Genomic DNA, 20557 nt, shown 5'->3' with positions numbered 1-20557 from the left:
CAGTATTCTCCAGAATAAAAAGCTACTTTCTCTCCTTAGAATAGTAACTTTACAGTAATTTAGAGGAAGCAGGAGAAACAGTTGGTCATTAAACATTAAATGTACTAATAGGGCACTCACAGTATATTGCTTGTCTGGAAAAGGCAGTTCTGTACTTGCATTTCAGAAGGACTGCTGCAATACAATAGCTACTGTGATATATTTAGGCTCTCCCCACTTAACATGTAGCAGAATCTAATAAAGAAAACTTAAATCAATGTATTTTCCAAAAAGGTATGAGTAGCACTATTCACATCTTACAGCTAGGGGAATCAAGAGGCAAAGAAAAAACATTCCAAAAGAGGCCCTTCATTTTCACTCCCCAAACAGAGACCTTTAGGACTTGATATTTGGAAGTGTCAGGGACTAGTAATTCCAGATGAAAACAATGATAAATCAGAATACTCAAAGCAGGAGCCCCAAATCACTTCAGCAGCATGTAAAAATCATCCACATCTCCAGACTCATGTCATTCTTGAACTCCTGCTTGGTTCTCTGGAAACCTCAGACCTTAGCATATGGACGGAATATCCTGTGGCACTTTCTTATTAGGTGACATTTTCAGAAATCGAGCTTCTGTGGAGCTCAGAAAAGTGACCCAAAAAAGAAGTGACATAGGCTATACAGGATGCTGGCTTGCTTGATAAAGGGATCTATGTGCTCTCCTAGAGTAGAAAAAAAGGTGACTAATATGAGGTCTGGTACATCAGGAGATATAAGGAGAGACATAATTCTCTCTGAGGAGAGAATTTAATTGTCTGCCCCAAGGACGCTGGGAATATGTTCTTTACAGTTTCCTTTCCTAGTGCTAGTTCTTCATGATCTATCAAGCCTTAAAATTACGACACTTTGACAAAGGCTTTGCCTATCTCCCCCCCTTGAAATTTTAACTCATTTAGGTGGTTATTAGGTTATATCCCTAAATTTTATACAAGCAGCCTCAAATAGTAATAGAGATAAAGTAACAGGATGATTTCAGAGCACACTTAAATCAGTGGGAGAACTCCAAGTCCAAGATAAATATATCTGTTCATAAGGAACTCCAGAAGCGGTTCCATACTGACAGAAGGATGCACATTCACTATGTCCTGAGCTTTTAGGGTAGGCTTTCATTTTGTGTGACCTACTCCAGGGAAAATGAGTTGAGTTGTTAGCTCTGCCTTCATAAAACAAAACAGTTTACAGGAATCTGAAGAACAGTGGTTAAAAACATATGCCTAGAGCTATATGTTTTTCAGGGAGAATGTGATTTAGTTCAAGAGTCATTTTCAGAGCAGAGTGGATGACAGAACTGTTTAAATGGTAGACAAAAGCTTTGGGATACACAAAACAGATACTTCACAACAAATTAAAAAAAACCCAACAACCCACCTTGCCTAAATACTTTGGCTCAAAGGTCCCATCTGATGCATATTTATCTGAAGACAGTAACATCTTGCCTTTGTTTGTGACAAGTAAAATTCACTTCACTGACTGTCAAAAGTGAAGCACAGAAAAACCTTCAGAAGGAGACTATGGGAAAGCGAAATGGAGTATGACATTCCCTGAGTAACTATGGTGTGCAGGGGGAAAGCTCCAGCCGCCTGCCTCATCAAGTACTGACAAATGGAATGTGAGAACTATTCCCAAGATGAAAGGAGACAAGCTGAACAATTCAGCTAATGGGATCGCATTGAGCTAATGGGATCACTATGACTTTCTTTGCTTCTGTTGGTGTATGTCAAAACTCTGATGTTTGTTTAAAATATATTCTCTTTTAGCAAGCAATGGGCTAAATCTTGAAGGATTTTTGAAAGACTGGGAGAACAAACATATCATCAGATTTTATGACTTGTGTGGAAAGTCTTTGAGGCAAAAACACTTTAAGTTCAGAAGTTTACAAATTGTGAGAGCAGTTTTTGTAGCACCTCTGTCAGAAAAAGAAAAAGAAACAGGAGGCCTGGATTTGTTAATATTGTATTAAACAGACAATTATTGCTACTGCCCTCACTTTGAGGAACAGAGGTTACAGACACTTTGTATTTGTACAAGCCCCTAGTTGCTACCCCTACCTGGGGTAGATGAAAGAATAAAACCCAGCTGTGTCATAGCACCAAACTATACTATGGCATATTCATATTTGGCAAGCATTGACAACACTTGGGATATTAATTGCTTTCTAGTAATATTATTGCTTTCTAGAAGATCTGGAAAACTTGCATAATAAGCCAGCATTTTGGGTATGGTATACAGAAAGTGTTCTGGAGATGTTTCTGGAGATGCTTTTCAGCCATCCGATAAGGTTTTAAAAATAAAATAAAACGTCAAAATGATCAAGCTTTGGTGTCTATAGTTTCAGTGTGATTCAGTGAGTGACTGGCTTTCCAAAGCTGCACTTGCAGGTCCCTTTCTAGCTCACTAATGCAAACTCAGGCGCCTGAATTTACGCATCCAATATTGAAAATTTTGGCCACAGGCTGAAATTTTGGCCAACAAGGCAGATCTGTTGGGAGGTCTCTTGTAAACAGATTTTTTTAAAGCCTTAAATTATTGGATAGACATTGACCCAAATCCAATCCACAACTGCAAATCCAAAGAAACAGCTCAGAGAAAACCAGCAGCGTTATTGGCTTTTAAAGATTTCATTTTCAAGAACTCAAGACCCTTTTATTGACTAATGAAAGGTTGGGTCCCCAAGCCCACAGACTGATTTTGCTTGGAACATATTTTGATCATTTTGGAGTGCTAACAGCCATCTGGCTAAAGAGCCTGGGATAGCATAAATGCACTCTAAACTGCAGTTTCCTCTGACTCCAAACCCTTTCTAAAAGTCAAATAGAACCTGCAGACACGGCAACTCTGAGACACAATTCAAGAGCAGAGAACTCCCTGCTTACTAAACTTGGAGATCTAATTAGACTGCTTTTATCATCTGGCACATCATTAGGTTTAATAACACTACAGATAACAATAGATAAACTAAAATGATACCATTGTCATCTCCTATCTTGTAACAGTAATATCCAACTGTGTCTTCACTTTATTTCTACCCCATACTTCTTACTTATTATGCTATTTTCAGAGAATAGTTAAATGTAATAAAGAGATTTTTTCTTCTGCTGCAAGCACCAGAAATACTAACAAAACAAAAACACAATGAATGAATAATACAAAAGACAAATAAGCACTCTTTCTTCTTTTCACTACTTTTCTACTTTGTTTTAAAGAAAGATGCAGAAGACAAGCAAACAAATCCCAAATAAACTAGCATATTTACAGTTTAGTCTAATGGCTGTTGGGCAGATACTGTTTGCACATACTAGTCTAGTCTTGCCAGCACTGAATACAAATTTACATTGAAAACAGAGAGATCCCTTACAGTTATGGCCTTTATAATGTCAATATTTACCAACAAATTTTACAAAATTGCCACAATTATTTCCTACTCTGACTCTTGACACAACCTGGACATCTCAAAGTTCATTTTATGATGACCAGTGTTTTCATCCTGTTGTCTAATGAGTGATACAGACAAATCCCAATTAACCCTGCAAGCTTGAAAGCAAAAATGATGTCATGCATGAATCAAAAATATTTAAATGAACTAATTCAGGAAATTTCTCTCAAAAATTAAAGCAGCAGTCTTAATGACTGAAAAGTGTCAAGAACTGCATAAAAATATCTCAAGACACATGGGTGGATTCTGCATGGCAGACCATGACTTTATTTGCTCTAATTGTCAGTAACTTAAATGGGCTCAACGCTGAGATTACAGGACTTGCAGGTTTCTCTTCCTTTAGAGATCTGATCTGTCCCTTTTACTCACTTTGGACACTAGCCACCAGTTGCCTAAAATAAACTTTGCTATCACTCTCTGCAATATTGTATTTCTCAGCTTAGTAGCCTTCATACCAACTGTGGCTATCTAGCAGTGTCAAGAATGTGAAAGTAAGGAACAAAGCCTTTATTGGGCCAATGGGCATGGTGAGAAAAAATCCTTTCTGATCCCTAAACAGGCATTCAAACCTACAGCAGTCTAAAAATTAAGTTCATCTACTATAATGGCAAGGAAGAATGTTCAAGCTACTGAACTGATGAAACATAGCCCATATCCTCCTCTTTCCACTCAGCATACCAAGATTTTTCAGGCTGCAGTATGACAATATATTTTCCTTTAGTAGTTGCTACTCTCCCACCTTCCAGTGCTTATTCCTGCTCCTGTGTCACAGTTCACCACCACTTTTGTGCTGTTAGTGAAAACATTTGTAGGTGGGTGTGCTCTAATCTGTATCACTAAAATAGCCCAAATTAAAAGAAAAAAAAAGAAAAAAAGAAAAAAAGTAGAAATGGCACAGGGAAGGGAAGAACTTCTTTGAAACTGCTTTGCTGTCAAAGGAAGTACACCACTGATTATATGCTCAGTGTAACTTCCTCCCTGTCCTGTGACTTTTCCTTCCAAATTCATAGCCAGACAAGCTTCTCTGCTAGTGAGATTAGAGTACCATACTGTTGCTTGGTGGTGGTGCGTTAGAAAAAAAGTAACTTGTTCCGTGCTAGTTCTCTGTCCTCACATGACCATGTGAACTGCAGCTTATAAACACAAAGCATTACTAATACGTTGCATTTACTCAATATTTGGCAGGCTTAGAATTCTGCAAATTCCAGCAGGCCCATTTCTTCACTTAAAAACTGACTGAAGCTTCTAAGTAGGCCCCTGCCATCCCTAAAAAGGAGGGCCTTCACACCAATGCTGGAAGAATTATCCATACCATATGAGTTACACATAATTATGTTATGTTGGACACAATGTTAAAAATCTTCAGCTTCCAAAACACAAACCTCTATCATATTAGCTAGAAAAACATCTTATGGATGGAATGTAAACATGGAAAAATTTCCAATATAAGGCATCAGTATGGACACACATGTAGGAATTTAATGAAAGCTCTAACTTTAAAAAACAGCTGAATAAAGAAAATACCTTATTCTCAGCTTCTCTCTTTGTAAACACAACAGGTGCCTAGTCTTGAATTCTTAATTGCTTGCTAATGGAAATTTTCCATTGACTCAACTAGGAGCAGGGTTAAGCCCAAAATAAGAAATGTAATGTTATGTCCATCACTGGCTGAAAATCTTTCACGTGGAAAGTCTTCTCACCAAACTAATGTTTTTCATTGGAAAATGTAAATTCCAATGAAAAAAATATGTTGGCTTCCTGTGGCAAATTTCTAAATGAAAAATTTCCTTTCACCTTGATATTTCAGCTTTAAAAGCTATTTTGTTTCAGTTCTTCAGCTCAACACAACTGAAATAAATCACTGAATGAACATTTTTTGCATTGAATTAACATTTTAACAGAAAAACATGTCCTTTAAGAAAAATTAACAGAAAAGAAATGGCACTTAAAGTCCTCCTGACAATGTTGTTATTTTATTTCTAAATATCATATTCATAAGAAAATGAATTCCTTTAATACAATATTTACACCACCAAGTGGATTTTTGTTGTAGTTTTAGATTTTCTGTTAAATTTTTCATGAGAAAATTTGTCTTTCAAACAACTCTTATTATATACAGTGGGTTTTTTTGTATGTCTTTAACTTGCTATAGAGAAGGCTTCTGCTTATCACATATCTGTTTTCCTTCCCTGGTTTTTAAGTAAGAGTACCTGCATGTTCATTATTCATAGACCCCTAAGGGTGCTACAGAAAACAGTAAAACTTCTTATTCAGTTTATACAAATAAAGCAGCTGAAGCATAGATAAGTGAGGTGATTCATCTATATTCATCCAGCATTTCAGTTGCAGAATCAGAATATTTAGCACCTGTTCACATACTGCTCTCACCAGGTAATAGATTTCATAATCCTGCATATGCTCTTTATAACTTATTCCATGTGTCTTTCAAGTATTCTTATGTTATAGGCAACAGATATTAACTCCACTGGTCTCAATGTCCTAATTTCTCCAAGTATTCCTATAGGAGTAATATCATTTGTATTAGTAATCTACTACAAACTATTGGTAGTAGTCAGTAGGTTGTTTGTAGGTAGTTCTTCCAGAGACTTTAAATTTTCCTTCCAATCATTCCATTTTATTAGGCTTTAACAAATTTAAAGAACAATTCCTAGAAACCACTATGTACCTATTCCAAAAAGCTTAGAACAAAATTACATTTTGTAGACAATTCAACTCACTTAGAAACCAAGGAAGTTATAACATAAAACCACATAGAATTAAGGTAAAACACAGGGGAGAAAGAATTGTCCTAAATCAAGAACTGTTAACAGAAAGTTAGCAGGACAATACAGACAGAGTCATGAGACCATATCAGCATCCAATGACAATGAATTCCTTTCTGTCAAGCAAATCCCTGTTCTTAGAGAAGAGCAGAAACTCATCTGGAGAGGTCTATGATAGCAAGACAAGGCAATCACTCTTTTAGTCCAAGTTACCCAACAGTGGCAAATAGGAAGGAGTCCTTTTTCAAGTCTGATGAAATACAATATAATCAGTTGTGGAATGCTTCTAGCTCTAGTGTTCTTGGTAAAACAAATGACTGGTTGATCCTCAACAAATTTTATAAACTTGAGAAAGTGTGCTGAGATTTAATTTAACCCACCCACCAACAAAAGCAGTAACAGAATTAATATACCACAAGGCATGTGTTCAAAGGTGTGTTACTCTGTCAGATTATTGGATGACAGAGGCTGCAGATGTTCATGCAACATATGTTAAACTATAACTGAAATGTTAATATGTTCATAAGAATCCTCACAATAATGCAATTCATTTCTAATATGACAAGGAAATTAGAAAGCAAAGAACAGGAAGGCCCCAAGAGAGTAAGCTTAAAATTTTTCTCTTAGGGTACAGTCTAGAAAAGAAGAAAAAACACATCTCGCATCTCAAGCACTAATTTGTGCTCCTTGCGTGAACAGAATATATGCTAGGAACTTATCAAATACTACATGGTGCACTGAGAAAATGAGGTACAGTCACGAGCAAAAAAAAAATTAGGGAACTTTTAATAAATATTATCATTGCTATATGGAAAACAAAATGATGTTCTGCTGGCAGGAAACAACAAACTATGTTTAGAGAGCAATATTAGCTTGTATCCTCTCTTAATGATTGGAAATATAAGGAGGCATTGCAAATCAAGAGAGACCTTGAGCATACCTTTTATTAGAGGATGTTATTATTAAGCTGGCTGAAACTTGGAATGTAGCATTACTTGTTTGTGACCATCCTCTCCCCCCAAAAAAAAAAATGAAAAGAAAAGAAAAAGAAATAAAGCCATATATTCAACATACCTCTGACCCCCTAGGCTTTAAAGTTTCTTCCTCAGAAAATATGATTGGTTTAACCAGGTAAGGTGAGTAGATTTATTCCCCAGCAAGAACCAGAGAATAAATGCAGTCATTTTCAACTTACTTTTCAAAATAAAAATGCGTGTCTTGTCATCCCTATTTTTACTTCTGCAAAAGTTTTAGACTAACCTAAAGCTGCCTTCTAATTCTTCTTGACATATACATATATGGTACGCTTTAAAGTGCATTAGAAAGAAACATCCTCTAAGGTCAGTGAGGCAGGATACAAAATCTTTCATTTCTGATGCTAAGAACTGTTACATAACTTGTATAACTTAGTAGTGTTGCAAAGGTTGTTGCCCCAAGGGATATTCAGATATATAATTACACACCTAAGGAGTAAACCTTGCAAAATACCTTCATCAAACCTACCATGAAATTTTGCCTGTTCAAAGTAATGGCCATAACTTAATAAAATGGTACATTCTAATAGTGATTCTCACAAGTCTTTATTATTAACATTACTGAGATTTAAAGCATTTGCATGAATTAACTATCTGCTACATACTGTAGCATTTGTCAAATTTTATGGCAGAGCAAGCTTGATATACTATCTTAACAACACAGCTGCATGAAAAGTCAATGAAAAACATCCTACAATGTGCAGGTACCAACACACACAAACTATTAATTTCTGAAATATTGCTATAAAAATTGCATTTCTGTTTTTAAACTAACCTACAAATCCCAATTAAGTGAGTAATAAAGACACTATAATGAATTTTTTCTAGCTTGGCAAATCATACCATAACTTATGTGTACACTGAATGCTGACCAAATTAATTAAAAGTGATGATCACAAATTTCTTGGGGTTTCTATTGACTATTAACAGGCTTTAAATAAATGCCTATGAGATTTAGGAACAAAAGTTGTTTCTGAAACTTCCCTCCAAGTTTTTAATAAACTTAATGAGAAGGGGAAACTCTAAAAATCTCTAGAAACCTGAGTATTTTTCACTTGCAAATGCCGAATCACTGAAAACACACACAGTTCTGCTGTTGCAAATGTTTTTTGGTTATAACTAACTAGTTCCCTTTATTTCCAATGAACATAATATTCACACTGCATTTATTATTTACCTCTACAGCCCACATCCCTCATCATAGACATTCAGCCCTCAGATTCACAATTTTTTGCTGTGTTGATGCCAATTCTCCTGCCTTAAACCTGCTGGCAGCTCTGTGTCCCCCCGCACACAGGAAGTCAGGATGAAATGAGAGCTGTAACCCAACATCACTCCATAAAACAACCTAACTCCTTCACTGGACCACACAGAGCTTTTCCTTGGGGACTAAAATCCAGTGATCCATGGAAATGTTCAGTGTAGCCCACTATTTCTCTCGTTCTATTTATTGTTAAAGAATGCAAGTAATTAAAACGTATATATTATGCTGGGAGTTAGAAAGGAAAGCAGTCTTCTAAAATTACAGATTTTATTATTTTAAAATCTATGTTGATAAAGCTAAGTATGTGCAAACAACCAGGGAAGAAATAAGCACTTATGCCAACTAGTCCTTTTCTCCTCATGTTTTTAAGTGAATGCATTGCTATAACACAGCTTTTTCATTTTTTAATGAGAATTAACTAACAGCAACTTTCCTTTAAAGGAAACTAATAGAATATTTAGGCCATAAGAAAAGGACTTATATTTCAAAGAGATGGTTGGTGAGCAGTAAAGCAGAAATGCAGGCCTTGATTCATTGATGTAGTCACATTTCCAACAAATACCTATTTGATAAGGCCATTTCCTCACTTACAGTCATGACACAGTACAGAAAATTTCCCCTATGAGTCACTGACTTACATTAGTATTCATTATTTTACCTGTAATAAACATGCAATGTCTGGATTTCTTCTTCTAGTTTTTTGCATTGTTGAAGAACAGCCTCTTTTTCTTGTTGCAAGTTTATCAATTCTGCCTGCAAAATGATAGACAATGATTTATTCAGATCACCTGTATTGCTTTGAAAACATTGTAACAATCTTCTTCGTGTTCATTTCAGCCATGCTATAGTGTAATACTGTTTTGCAATACTGCCTATTTAACTCTTATGAAAAAATCCTTTCTTGTTATAGTATTGTAACTGTTTTTTTTTCTCCAGCAGGATAATGCTTTGTACAGTTTCCCTCACATGTACAGTAAACTTTTTGAGTGGCAAAGGTTAGATTTCTTCTTCAGTTTAGCCAAGTGTTTGTCAACAAATACATTTCATATTTATTTAATGATCCTAGTGCAAGCTGTTGACCAACACACTCTAGAGAGCTAAGCAAGGCACTCAACCACAAACTGCTGATCTGGAGCTCGTCATCTGCATGTGGTGCTCACGCTGTTCATGTGCAGCTCCTGTCCTGGAGCTACATGATGTTGTCAGCTGCATTGCCTGAGGGCTATCTTGAGTTGTGGTAGGAAAGAAGCCAGCAGCAGCTGCTGAGACAGGCATCACTAGATCGCTCTGGGATTTGGGTGCATTCTCATCCTGGATCTGCCTTATAACGGTGTGAGGGAATCCCCGAAAAATTGTTGCCTTCTCCTACCTGTGAACTGTCCCAGATGTTCCCCCTCCCTGTATTTATTCACGTTACGCTGTGAATGGCTTGTGACTCATAACCATTATGGAAATTGCTGTGTGTGGCTAGTAAGGTCAGGAAGGTAGCTAGACCTGACATGGCATTATGGTTAAAGAGGAGGTAGAAGAAATAAGCACTCATGTATATTTAGTATGGCTCTATAGCTTAATCACTACTAATTTTAAAATGTCCACTGCAGGACTCCATTGAGGGCCCAGGTACCATATTAATTATTTTATAATCAGAGGATGATTAATTGTTGTAACAACAAATAAGACTGGGCTTGCAGAGCAATTCTCTGACACATGAGCCCGAGTATTGGGCTGGTTTCCTATCATTCCAGTGTTTTTAATTCATGGTGTAAGTTATTAATGTTACAAATTGTAGAGCTCCAAACCAAGAGCTACATGTGTGAGAAATGCTGACTGTGAATTCTGCCAACTGTTCAGGACAGTGCTGCAGAAAAGTTTCTTGGTAAATTAAAGGCTTGTTATATGAGCTGGGAATACATGAAGTGAAAGGCATAGAGTTCAGCTCCTAGCTCTGCCAGACTCACTATATAATCATGAACAACTCACTCTCTGTGCCTCAAAATCTCTCGCCTGAAACAGGGCTCAACACGTGCTTTTGTTTCCTGTTTGTCTGTTAAGACTATAAGTCTTCCAGACAGGTGTTTTACTGTTTATTGTCAACTCCCAGTCATCTATGAGCAACTTATCCTGCTGGTTGATCAGTCATGTCCTGGTTTGCACTGTACTGCTCAGTTTGTCATGTTGTACCCAGGGCTTTGCATTATCGGGGTACAAGACCCACCACTGTAATTGCTCCTCTAACACATTTTTAAGATTTTTTAACAGTAATTTCTTTTGAGAATAAAAACAAACTATTGTACTATAGTGAGCTTTAAAAGCAAAAAGTGTTAATGTTTAACCTCCAAGTGACAGTGGTTTAGACCTTCTAAAACTGAAAACAATGTACTGGAAGCTGGCAAGCCCTAACTCCAGTCAGTAAGAGGTTAAAATCCTCTGCAGGTGAGCCACTCGCCTGGTGCTGCTTACTGCCTTGCAAGCAGAACTCATGGAACACAAGAATGTTAGCCAAACCAAGCTATTTTCTATAATTATACTGTACTGTAGGTGAAACAACATTCTTAAAAATTGGAAAAACATGCTTGAATCAAAGTAGGTGGTTTGTTCTAGAGGCCAATAATTAACATCCTTGCCAATTTTCAGTGTACTGTGAAGTGTGATTGAAATGGTAGACTGGAAGGAAATGTTTGCAGCAGACACACCTACTCACAGAGAGATTAACGGCTAGTCTCTTTGGAGAACTATCATAAAAAAATACACCTAATGTTCCACTTGCTTTTCAGGACAAAAGTCATAAGGAACGAGAGTCTGAGACTCTTATTTATGTCAGTTTTTCGGTAGGAAAAACTGCACTGATTTGACTGGGTTTGCATCTGATTTACACCAGTAAAAATGACAGTAGAATCAGGTGCTTTGGATTAAAATACAAAACAAAAAACAGCTACAAAAACCCAAGGGGAAAAAAAAAGGAAGCATTTGTTAGCCTCCTGAGTAGCTGCAGGTAATGGGGAGCTGTGTGAGACCAACAAAAATTCCAGCATAGGAATTTATGTGCACAGTATGCAACCATGCAACAGAAGGACCCATCATACAGGGGCCTGAACACTGATAAGTGCAGCTATGACTCAAATATCCTCACAAATGAAAGATGCCTTTCTTCACTAGAAGTAAAGCAGAACTTTGCCCATCGTAAAGTTAAACTGCTAAATAAAATAACAATTCCTGTACTATTATAAAACAGTTGGAAGACTCCTATAATGTATATTGAAATCCATCCACAGTGCACATGGCAATAATTCCAAATGAGCTCACCTCTAGTAATAACAATAGCTGCTTAGGAACTTTTTGACAAAATATTATTTCTTTGGAAAATGTCAGGATGTAGAAATCAGAACTTTTCACAAAAATGCATGAGGTTTGATTAAATTTTTCTGGAGGATACGGCAAATAAAGAACAACAATAAGAATTACACTCAGGTTGCTCTGGTGGAGGTTTTCTCTAAATCGACAATTCAGTGGTGAGTCAGTCCTTTGGTATATGGGTCACCCTTGGTGAAGTTCCTGTTTAACCCTGAAAGGGTATTCTATCATTGCAATGTGGTGGTCTCTTTCTCACAATTTTGTTTTGACCACAAGTTCTAATGCCCTCTCACTCATTTTTATGTGGATGGATGTCACCTGCCCCCCCCCAATTTTTTGTAAGAGAATTCTTTCCACACTTCTCCCAAGAAACCTTATGAGAGTTTGCACTGTAGCATATTTGTAGAAAATCTAAGTTTTCTAATTAAATTAAATCCAAAAGCTAATTGCTACATATCAAAGTTAAAATAACCAGATCTTGAATAAGAAATCTCATTACTGATCCTTTTGCTGTTATTTTTGTTTCAAAATATTTAAATACACAATGCTATGTCTTTAATAGTCCCATAGGCTGGAAAAATACAAGACTTAAGAAAAACAGAGGGCAAAACTGGCATTTATCCTTTCCTAATTAATCCAGGGTCAAATATGATTACCCTCACCTCTAATTAAACTCAAAGAGGTATGAACACACAGCACCCTATCCTGGCAGGTGCCCTACAGGTAAGAGATGACTTTTACAATGCTTTTAAATAGTCAACAGAAGGAAAAATGTTCAATGAATTAGAATAACAAAGCTTAATAGCTTTATTCTCTTACTGATATTTTTTCTTTCTCATGCATTTACAGAGATCACATACATTTCCACCTATTCCTTCCTTAGGTAGGCTAAATAAACACAACCTTTTCTTTTACCTCTCAATAAGTAGGCACTCCATTCTCCTGATCAGTCCAAAAATCTGTCTGACTGGTGCTCTGGTAGCAGTACGTCCTTATCTCCAGTGGAAACATCTTACCTGATACATTTTTGCATTTCTTCTGCCCAAGGTCACCTTTGGATGTCCGTCTATTCTCCTGTCCACTGATACTATCCAGCTCACAGAAGTTTTTCTTACTCATCCTTAAATGTGTGACTTTGTATTTGGTACCACTGAATTTCACCCCACTGCTTTTATTCTTCCAATACTTCATGTCATTCCAATCTCTCTGCAGGATACCTTGAACTTAATTTGTATTGCTAATACCTCCCAGCTCCATGTCATCAATCAATTTCATTAGTACACTGCTGATCTTTAAGTCAAGATTCTCAATGAGAACATTAAAGAAACATGGTCCAACACCAACTGGTGAGAAATTGGAGAGAAATTCCACTAATAAAATTCTTGGACCCTAACGCTTCTCCTTTCCAACATGTTTGTTGTTGCCTCCCTGCTAACTAGTTCCCTACTTGTCTTTGACTAATCTCTCATCTTCTTCGTGGGTACGTGATATTCTGCAGACAGATATGAGCTCAAACCACCCATCCTTCCAAATGACAGATGCTAGGTGAACACAGTTAACAGCAAGAAGCATTTCCTAGATCAAACTTGTGTCTGCTTGTAAAATAACATATGCATATTCCATTATAATTAATTCTTTTCATGTGGCACCATATCAGAAGCTTTATTTATGTGTCATCTTACATATAACTAATTTCCTCGTCTAAAAAAAAAGTTATGATATCAAAGAATTCTTGCATGATCTCGCTTGGGTGAAAATCATAGTTCAACCCACTGTCGATGGATCCAGGCTTTAAATATATTTTCTTTCCGGATTTACTCTAAAGCCTCACAATAACGACTAACTGGTCTACAATTAGCAAGATTACATTTTTTTGTCTTTCTAAATATAGGTATGGCCTCTGCTAACTCCTTGTCATACTACACCATCCACAACTTCATAGGATTTATTAAAGATCTTCACTACTATTCCTGCAATTTCAGATACCAGTTCTTTCAGAATCTTGGAACGGAGACCATCCAGTGTCCCAGTTTGAGCATAATAACCTACTGAACAGCTATGATGTATTCCATTTCCATACTTGCACTTTTCTTAACTCCTGTCTTTATAGTTGACATCACCATTATTACCCAATGCTGAGAGAAAAAAAAAAACCCACAGAGTTTCAGACCTAATCCGGATTACCCTTGATCTCTATGCCATTCTCAGAAGAGTGGCACATTTCCTCTTTCCTTGTTCTCATTTCAGGCGTTACACTATTGCTTGTTCTAATTTCCTTTCAAAGGGCCAACTTATCTTGAATTCTGGCAATGTTCATTTGTCCATATATTTTCTGTTTTCTAAAACATAACTTTCTTGGTTAATGAGTACTTTTCTTGTAGAAGCTCATTTTGTTCTTTTTGAGATTATAATTCACCCAGTTAGAACTGACACTCTGACCAGCTTATTCGAGGATATTTGTTAATGTGTGGGTATTCCTTAACTCAGAAATAGCTGCTACTAACAGCTTTCTTTCCACTGATCCAGGATTTCCTATGGATTAGACAGAGGCTGGATAAGAAGTGTGGAGAGTCTCAAAGGTTATTTCTGCACTTTATGGACTCAATGGTTTACACACAGTAAAGCTGTAGGATGGGGAAAGATGGCAATAAGATATCTTTCCACTCCTTCAGTCCTGTGTTATCTGGGGACTGAAATGGAATCTAGCTGCAAATGGCCAGCTAAGAATTGCCTCACATTAGGGATATGTTTCTGATGATATTAGTATGCTAGCTTGACAGTAAGAGGCCAGGTATCTTCTTGGGGCAGCAGGAGATTGGGAGGAGGAGCAAATTTTTTTCATTCTGAATTGGAATGAAAGCATGAAATCTAAAGTAAGATTAAAAAATTGCTGAAAAAAAGGTTTTAAAACCATTAAAAATATTTTCATTTTACACTATTTTGTGCTTTCATATTTTACGTATCATGTCAATAACTGCAGTACGTACTGCACGATAGATTAGGTCATGTTGTGGAATGTTATGGCATACAACTTTCACCATTCTGTTATTTTTATATTAGCAGCTGCTACTTATTACAGATTACAACACCTCATCTTATTTTCTAGATCAAAGTATCAACATATCAAACTGTTCCACAACAAGAGAAGCAGGTGACACTTTGATCTAGAAAAGAAGATAAGCACTTGTCTTACTAATTAGAGGATCAGAGGTTTTCAGTAACAAGAAAAAGACTCCAGCTAACACAATGGCACTGAAAATGCCTAGTTCTCTAATAACATGCCAAGTTATCACCTTGTTTTTTTTTTAAATCAAAGTGTTAACGTGTCAAACTCATTAAAATACAAACAGGGGACAGTTTGACCTAAAAAATTAGATAAAATGTTTCAATCTGTGTTCAAGTAGCAGCTGCCCCTGATGATTTGAAAATATAAAGTAAAAGTGTGTTATATAAATTATTGACACATCATCAAATATATAACCAACAGTAATAAATCCAAACTTGAAAAATAAAATTAAACTTCATTTTGAAATGTAGTTTCAATTTTTTGGAAAATAACACTTCTGAGAAATAATCTTGAGATGAAAACGTTTGGAATGTTAACTGAAATCATTAGAAAATCATGAAATGTTTGGTTTCTCAACACATCATTTTCTAATGGAAATAGTTTTGACTAAAACTATTTTAACTTTCAGTAAAACAAGCAACTGTATTTCTGAGTCCTGATGGATCTGTGTTGCTGTGGACGATCAATACAACTAGAAAACTACTCAGAAGAATCAATGAGCTTTTTCTGTGTGTGAATTTCAGGGTAACAGTGGTGGTGGTGGTGGTGGTGGTAACTGTAATAGCCTTTAAGCTACAGCTTCCCCCAACAGACTGCCACAACCACACCCAGGCTGACATTCCCTCTGGGCACAAAGGAAAGGGATCTCAACAGCAAACATGACCTTTATGAGTTTCTATCTGGATCAAACAATTAACCATAATACGATTTTACTCTATAATCTAATACTATTGTCAGTCAAAATAAATACCAGTTAATGAAACTTTTTTTTAAAATAAAAAACATTGTTTCACAGAACAATAATGCCTTGTGAAGATACATTGGTTCAGATGGAAATATTTCCGAGAAATCCCAGGCAGACTTTCTGACAAAAAAAGAGAACTGTTCTCCAGCCATGTGATTAGGGTATTCCTTTTGGATGCAGAAAACTAATGTGGAGTTCCAGTTTCCTGCATTAACTCACTTTGGATATGGCAGATTCCAGCCAGTGAGGAATACTTCCCTGCTCTAAATCCAAGTGAATTGCCTACATTTCTGGTGACTGCCATAATCATTGGTCTGCATCCTCTCTCTCTAACTGGCAGAAGTAATGTTTAACTAAACTGTTAAATATGTGAAAACAGGTCCAGAAGAGGCAGCATGGGAAAGGAGACTAACTCCACAGCCCAGTCATCAGAAATTTGAGGGTGCTCAATTTGGATCAAGGAACTGAATCTAGGGGATTCACATATATGATGCGAGTACACTGGCTTTTTAGCAATTTTAGGTGCACCTTTTTCCTGATATTTCCTTAATGCTTTCTCCTTAAATTAAATGAATTAAAAAATGCTAACCCTCCCTTTTTTTCCAAAACAGAATTATCATTTTCCAGAAGTGCTGTACTGCAAGTCTACTTAATGCCACCCTCCCCAACTCAGTCTTTATACTGTCCCTAATTTAATATACTTTTGGAGCTTTACAGAAGACTTGTAAAAAATATCACTAGCTGGAGTCCAGATTCTGTCTTGATCACAAGGTCATAAATGACAAATCACACACTAAGAATACATGATCATACCATATGAATATTACTTGTATGGTCATTCATTGCTGAGCAGTCCTGTTTGAAATGACAGCAATAGGCCACCACAAACATTATCCAGATTGTGCAGTCAGTGGGGGGAAGACCAAACAGCTTTTCACAGCTCTAACAAAGGAAAATGAAAGGATTTGATAGCATTTTTTTCCTAGATGGGCACATCTGATTCATTTTATTATGATAAGAGAAAACTGAATATGTTTTAATTAGTTCAAAGAAATACCATTTGGACCATTATGTCTGAGATGTGAATGCCTCAGTCTTTGCACTGCATGGTCACAGCACACTGGGAAGTGCACTGTACCAACACTCTTTGGCAAACAGTTTACTCTTTCACCTAATGACATGCCCACATTAGCCCATACTACAGACAATTTCAGTCCATTATCACATTATGCAAGAAAATGTCTATATGAAATGCTCACAATATTTTCAACAAGAATTAGCTTAAGAATTTGCTTATCTAACCTTACATATATTGTTGATATAAACTTTCCTAAGCATCTGCAGTATTATTTTGTAATATTCTACACTTGTTCCAGGAAATACATGAAATATTGAAAATGCAGAAAAAAATTAGCTATCCAAAGTACAATCCAAGCCATCTGTCAAATGTGTGGGTATAATACATGGAACTGTTCAAATGTAAATAATGATTTAAATCACAGAGTGAGAAAGATTAATTTGAAATTCTTTCTCTGTGAGGTTGACCAAAAATTTCAATTGACTTCACAGAGTCAAGATTTCATTTATGGCTTCTATTCATTTAAGTACATAGTTTTTTTTTAAAAAAAGAAGAAAAAAAAAAAAAGAAAACCCAGAGATGCCATCACAGATAATCTGCTCTGTGGATATGGGTAACTACCTAAGGAAACCAGACAGCTTATTTCAGGAAGAATATAACCATTGTGACAACAAAAACACTCTTGAATAATTTCAAGGATGATAGCTCCAAAATACAGATTCATAACCAGATTGGACTTTGCAAGTAAGTAATGTCATGTGCAGAGATGCTTACTTTTTAGTAGGAAGGATTTTGTTAAGAAAAACACCTGGAGGTAATTCTTTAAAATAACAAGTAGTTAGGTCTCCATATACAGACAAATAGTTACTTATCTCAATGCTAAATTGTGATACATACTGTGAAAAGAAAATCAAAAGAAAACAACAACCAAAAAGATTTCATCGTAATAGCAAAGCAAAAGCCATTTACCACAGTTATTTTTGCATGGTAACTATGGCTTTAGAAACTGTACAATAAACATAGCATTTTAAAATAACAAAGATGAGTGAATCTTTTCCCTTCTCAGATTAAGGAATGCTTAGAGCTGTGGACATGTGGAAAGGGCATATTTCTCTATGCTCTGTAATTCAGGCTTGGCTTTGGTGACATCACATTTGTTTCTATAATGATCTAAAAATCACTTGGGAAAAAAACAGTTTCAAAGAAAAAATGGAAATACATCAGCAATACAGAGAAACTGGTCTTATTTGAAGGGAAATTTAATAGAGGAAGTCAAGATGGAAATGACAGTACTGGCTGAAGTAAGCTGCATAGCCTGGAAGCAGCCTTCCAAGTTGTGTTTGAGGCCTACTGGCAGATTACTATGGGAAAGTTTTAAATGTCAGTACCCATGATAAACCTGTTGCCCACATAAATGACTTTAGCCACTATGATATCAAATCAATATCTGCTACAAACAGTAAATCATCAGCACAGAATGCAAAAGGTAGTGTTGTAATGTTGTCTCAGAAGCTTTACAATAACAAAGACCCTATTCAATGAAAAGAACATTCCCCTCAGTCCCAGAAGCACCCTATCCAGTTCAGGGCTGAAGTGAGCTGGCAGAGGAACAGAAGAAAGTTCATATTAGAGTTAGACATGTGGGTTTTTTTTCTGTGCTACAGACAGAAACAGTGTGTACTTTCAAGACTCCCAGTTTGGTATGTTTTCAGGCTCTAAGAGCCCCAAAACTGTCCACAGCAGCCACCCCTTTGCTACTAATGAGAACAGGCCAGAAACCTCTCTTTGGCCTTGAGGCCAACTGGCATGAGCTGGCTTGTGTTCACACGTCAAAAAAACTCTCTTCCCTCCATTCCTAACAGAAAGGGCTGGTAATATCCACACTGTCTAATGGAAATATTCCCTGCTACACAGTATCTTCCGCAGGCGCTACCTGGGAGAGTGTGTTAAAACTACACCAGGGAGCATGCTAATAAAAAGCATAGATGATTACATTCCAGTGTGCAAACCTCTGCCCTGATTCTATTTTATTTACTAATGTAGATATAGCTAGTTGGTCTTGTCAGCTAATAGGGCCTTAATAAACCTGACCAAGTTTGATAAACTCATAAGATAGGTCAGGTTTGACTGACAATTTGCTTTTCTCTCTCTCTCCCCCAATAAGCAGGTGAGGCACTTCTGACTGTTGAGCAGATCTCACCTGCAGTTCCACTCCAAAGCTCCAGGAGTAATTCTTGCTCTGGATTAACCTTCTAACCTTACCTCACTATCCAACCTCTATTGCAGACTCCACCTTATGGCAAAGTCCTTCACTTTGACCTATGACCAGATAGTGACCATGCCCTTCCCTTGCCATTTAGACTTGGTTATCCTCTGGCTTCTCTGTTATGAGAAATTCACTTACTACAGTTCCTCACTCCTCATTTCAGCATGGTACCAGTCCCTTAGTCCAGCTGAGACACCCTGACAATATTTCACAGATGTTTTTTTCTGTAAGAAAACACATACATTGAAATTATTCATGCCTCATAAAAGTGGTAGAAAAAAACACCCAAGGTAATAATTTGAGCAAAAAAAGCAGTTAACATCTTACACTTCAAAGCTTACAACTGACACTAAGTGACAATATACTCCAAATTGTAACCTTTCATGCAAAGAGACAGAACCACTGTTGCCACTTGACAGACAGTACTTGTGCAGAAGGCAGCAGCGTCAGAATCCGATTTTCATACAAAAACTATGAGTCTTTCATAAAGGCCATGATTCTGCATAAGATTTTAAAAATGAGGTGTTGAATGAGTTGAAATGACTTTACTGTGACTGCTCCTGTCCATAACTCATGTAATATTTGGAACAAAAGGCAGAGAAGAGCTTGAGTTATTGTTTACTTATGTGTCTTAATCTTACGGAAAATGAATTACTTGAAGGTATACACACTCAAATTTATGTGACATTTTCATACACATATAAACTCAGAATCAAAGCATTGCGGTCAACAGTAATTGTCATACTTCAAAAAAGAATAAATCATCATTGAATAAATGTATCTGTTAACAGGAAAATGAGGAATAAGAAAGAATCAGTGTGTATATTGATGTGTCCAGACATTGAAGTACCAAGATGTTCTCTAAGCGACTTTGAATCTGGCGAGTCTATTAATGTTTTTTTCCCTTTGATATCTGAAGTTCTTATTAGATTACTGAGCAGAACAATTTGGGCTCATTCCCCGGCTGGATTAATTTTGTTGCCTGATGCTGTTCGGAAAAAGACAAAGGTGGGTGCCTGTTCCTGGGGCTGGCTGTGGGCTGCATTACCTTGAGTCACTTGTGCAACTGGGGTGACTGTGAATTTCTGAGACACTGAACAAGCTACTATCACATCTCCTGTGATGAGAGAATCTTCAACAGACAATTTAAAACAGCTTCAGGCTCTCTCTGTGCCATACTAGATGTGCAAAATACCCCTCTCATACAGAGACTGAGTAGGCCCCAGTTTTGATCATACTTATATGCAGAACAGCTCCCTGAGTCTCTTTTTCCAA

General features: G+C 36.7%; 1 protein-coding gene across 9 annotated transcripts in view; it reads right to left on the bottom strand.

The window, feature by feature from the left end:
* Positions 1 to 20557, bottom strand: part of MIPOL1 (mirror-image polydactyly 1) — a 210971-nt gene that overhangs the window by 50816 nt on the left and 139598 nt on the right. For all 9 annotated transcript variants that reach the window (XR_010884185.1, XR_010884184.1, XM_067296750.1 and 6 more), the window contains one exon: positions 9215 to 9309. Coding sequence is in view for 7 of the 9 variants with exons in the window: in XM_067296750.1 (XP_067152851.1) it covers positions 9215 to 9309 (95 nt within the window). In the remaining 2 variants the exon portion in view is untranslated. The remainder of the gene's footprint in view (positions 1 to 9214; positions 9310 to 20557) is intronic.

The sequence above is a fragment of the Apteryx mantelli genome, chromosome 4 (genome assembly GCF_036417845.1).
Source record: "Apteryx mantelli isolate bAptMan1 chromosome 4, bAptMan1.hap1, whole genome shotgun sequence".
Taxonomy (NCBI): Eukaryota; Metazoa; Chordata; class Aves; order Apterygiformes; family Apterygidae; genus Apteryx; species Apteryx mantelli.
This window is presented reverse-complemented; position numbering and strand designations above follow the sequence as displayed.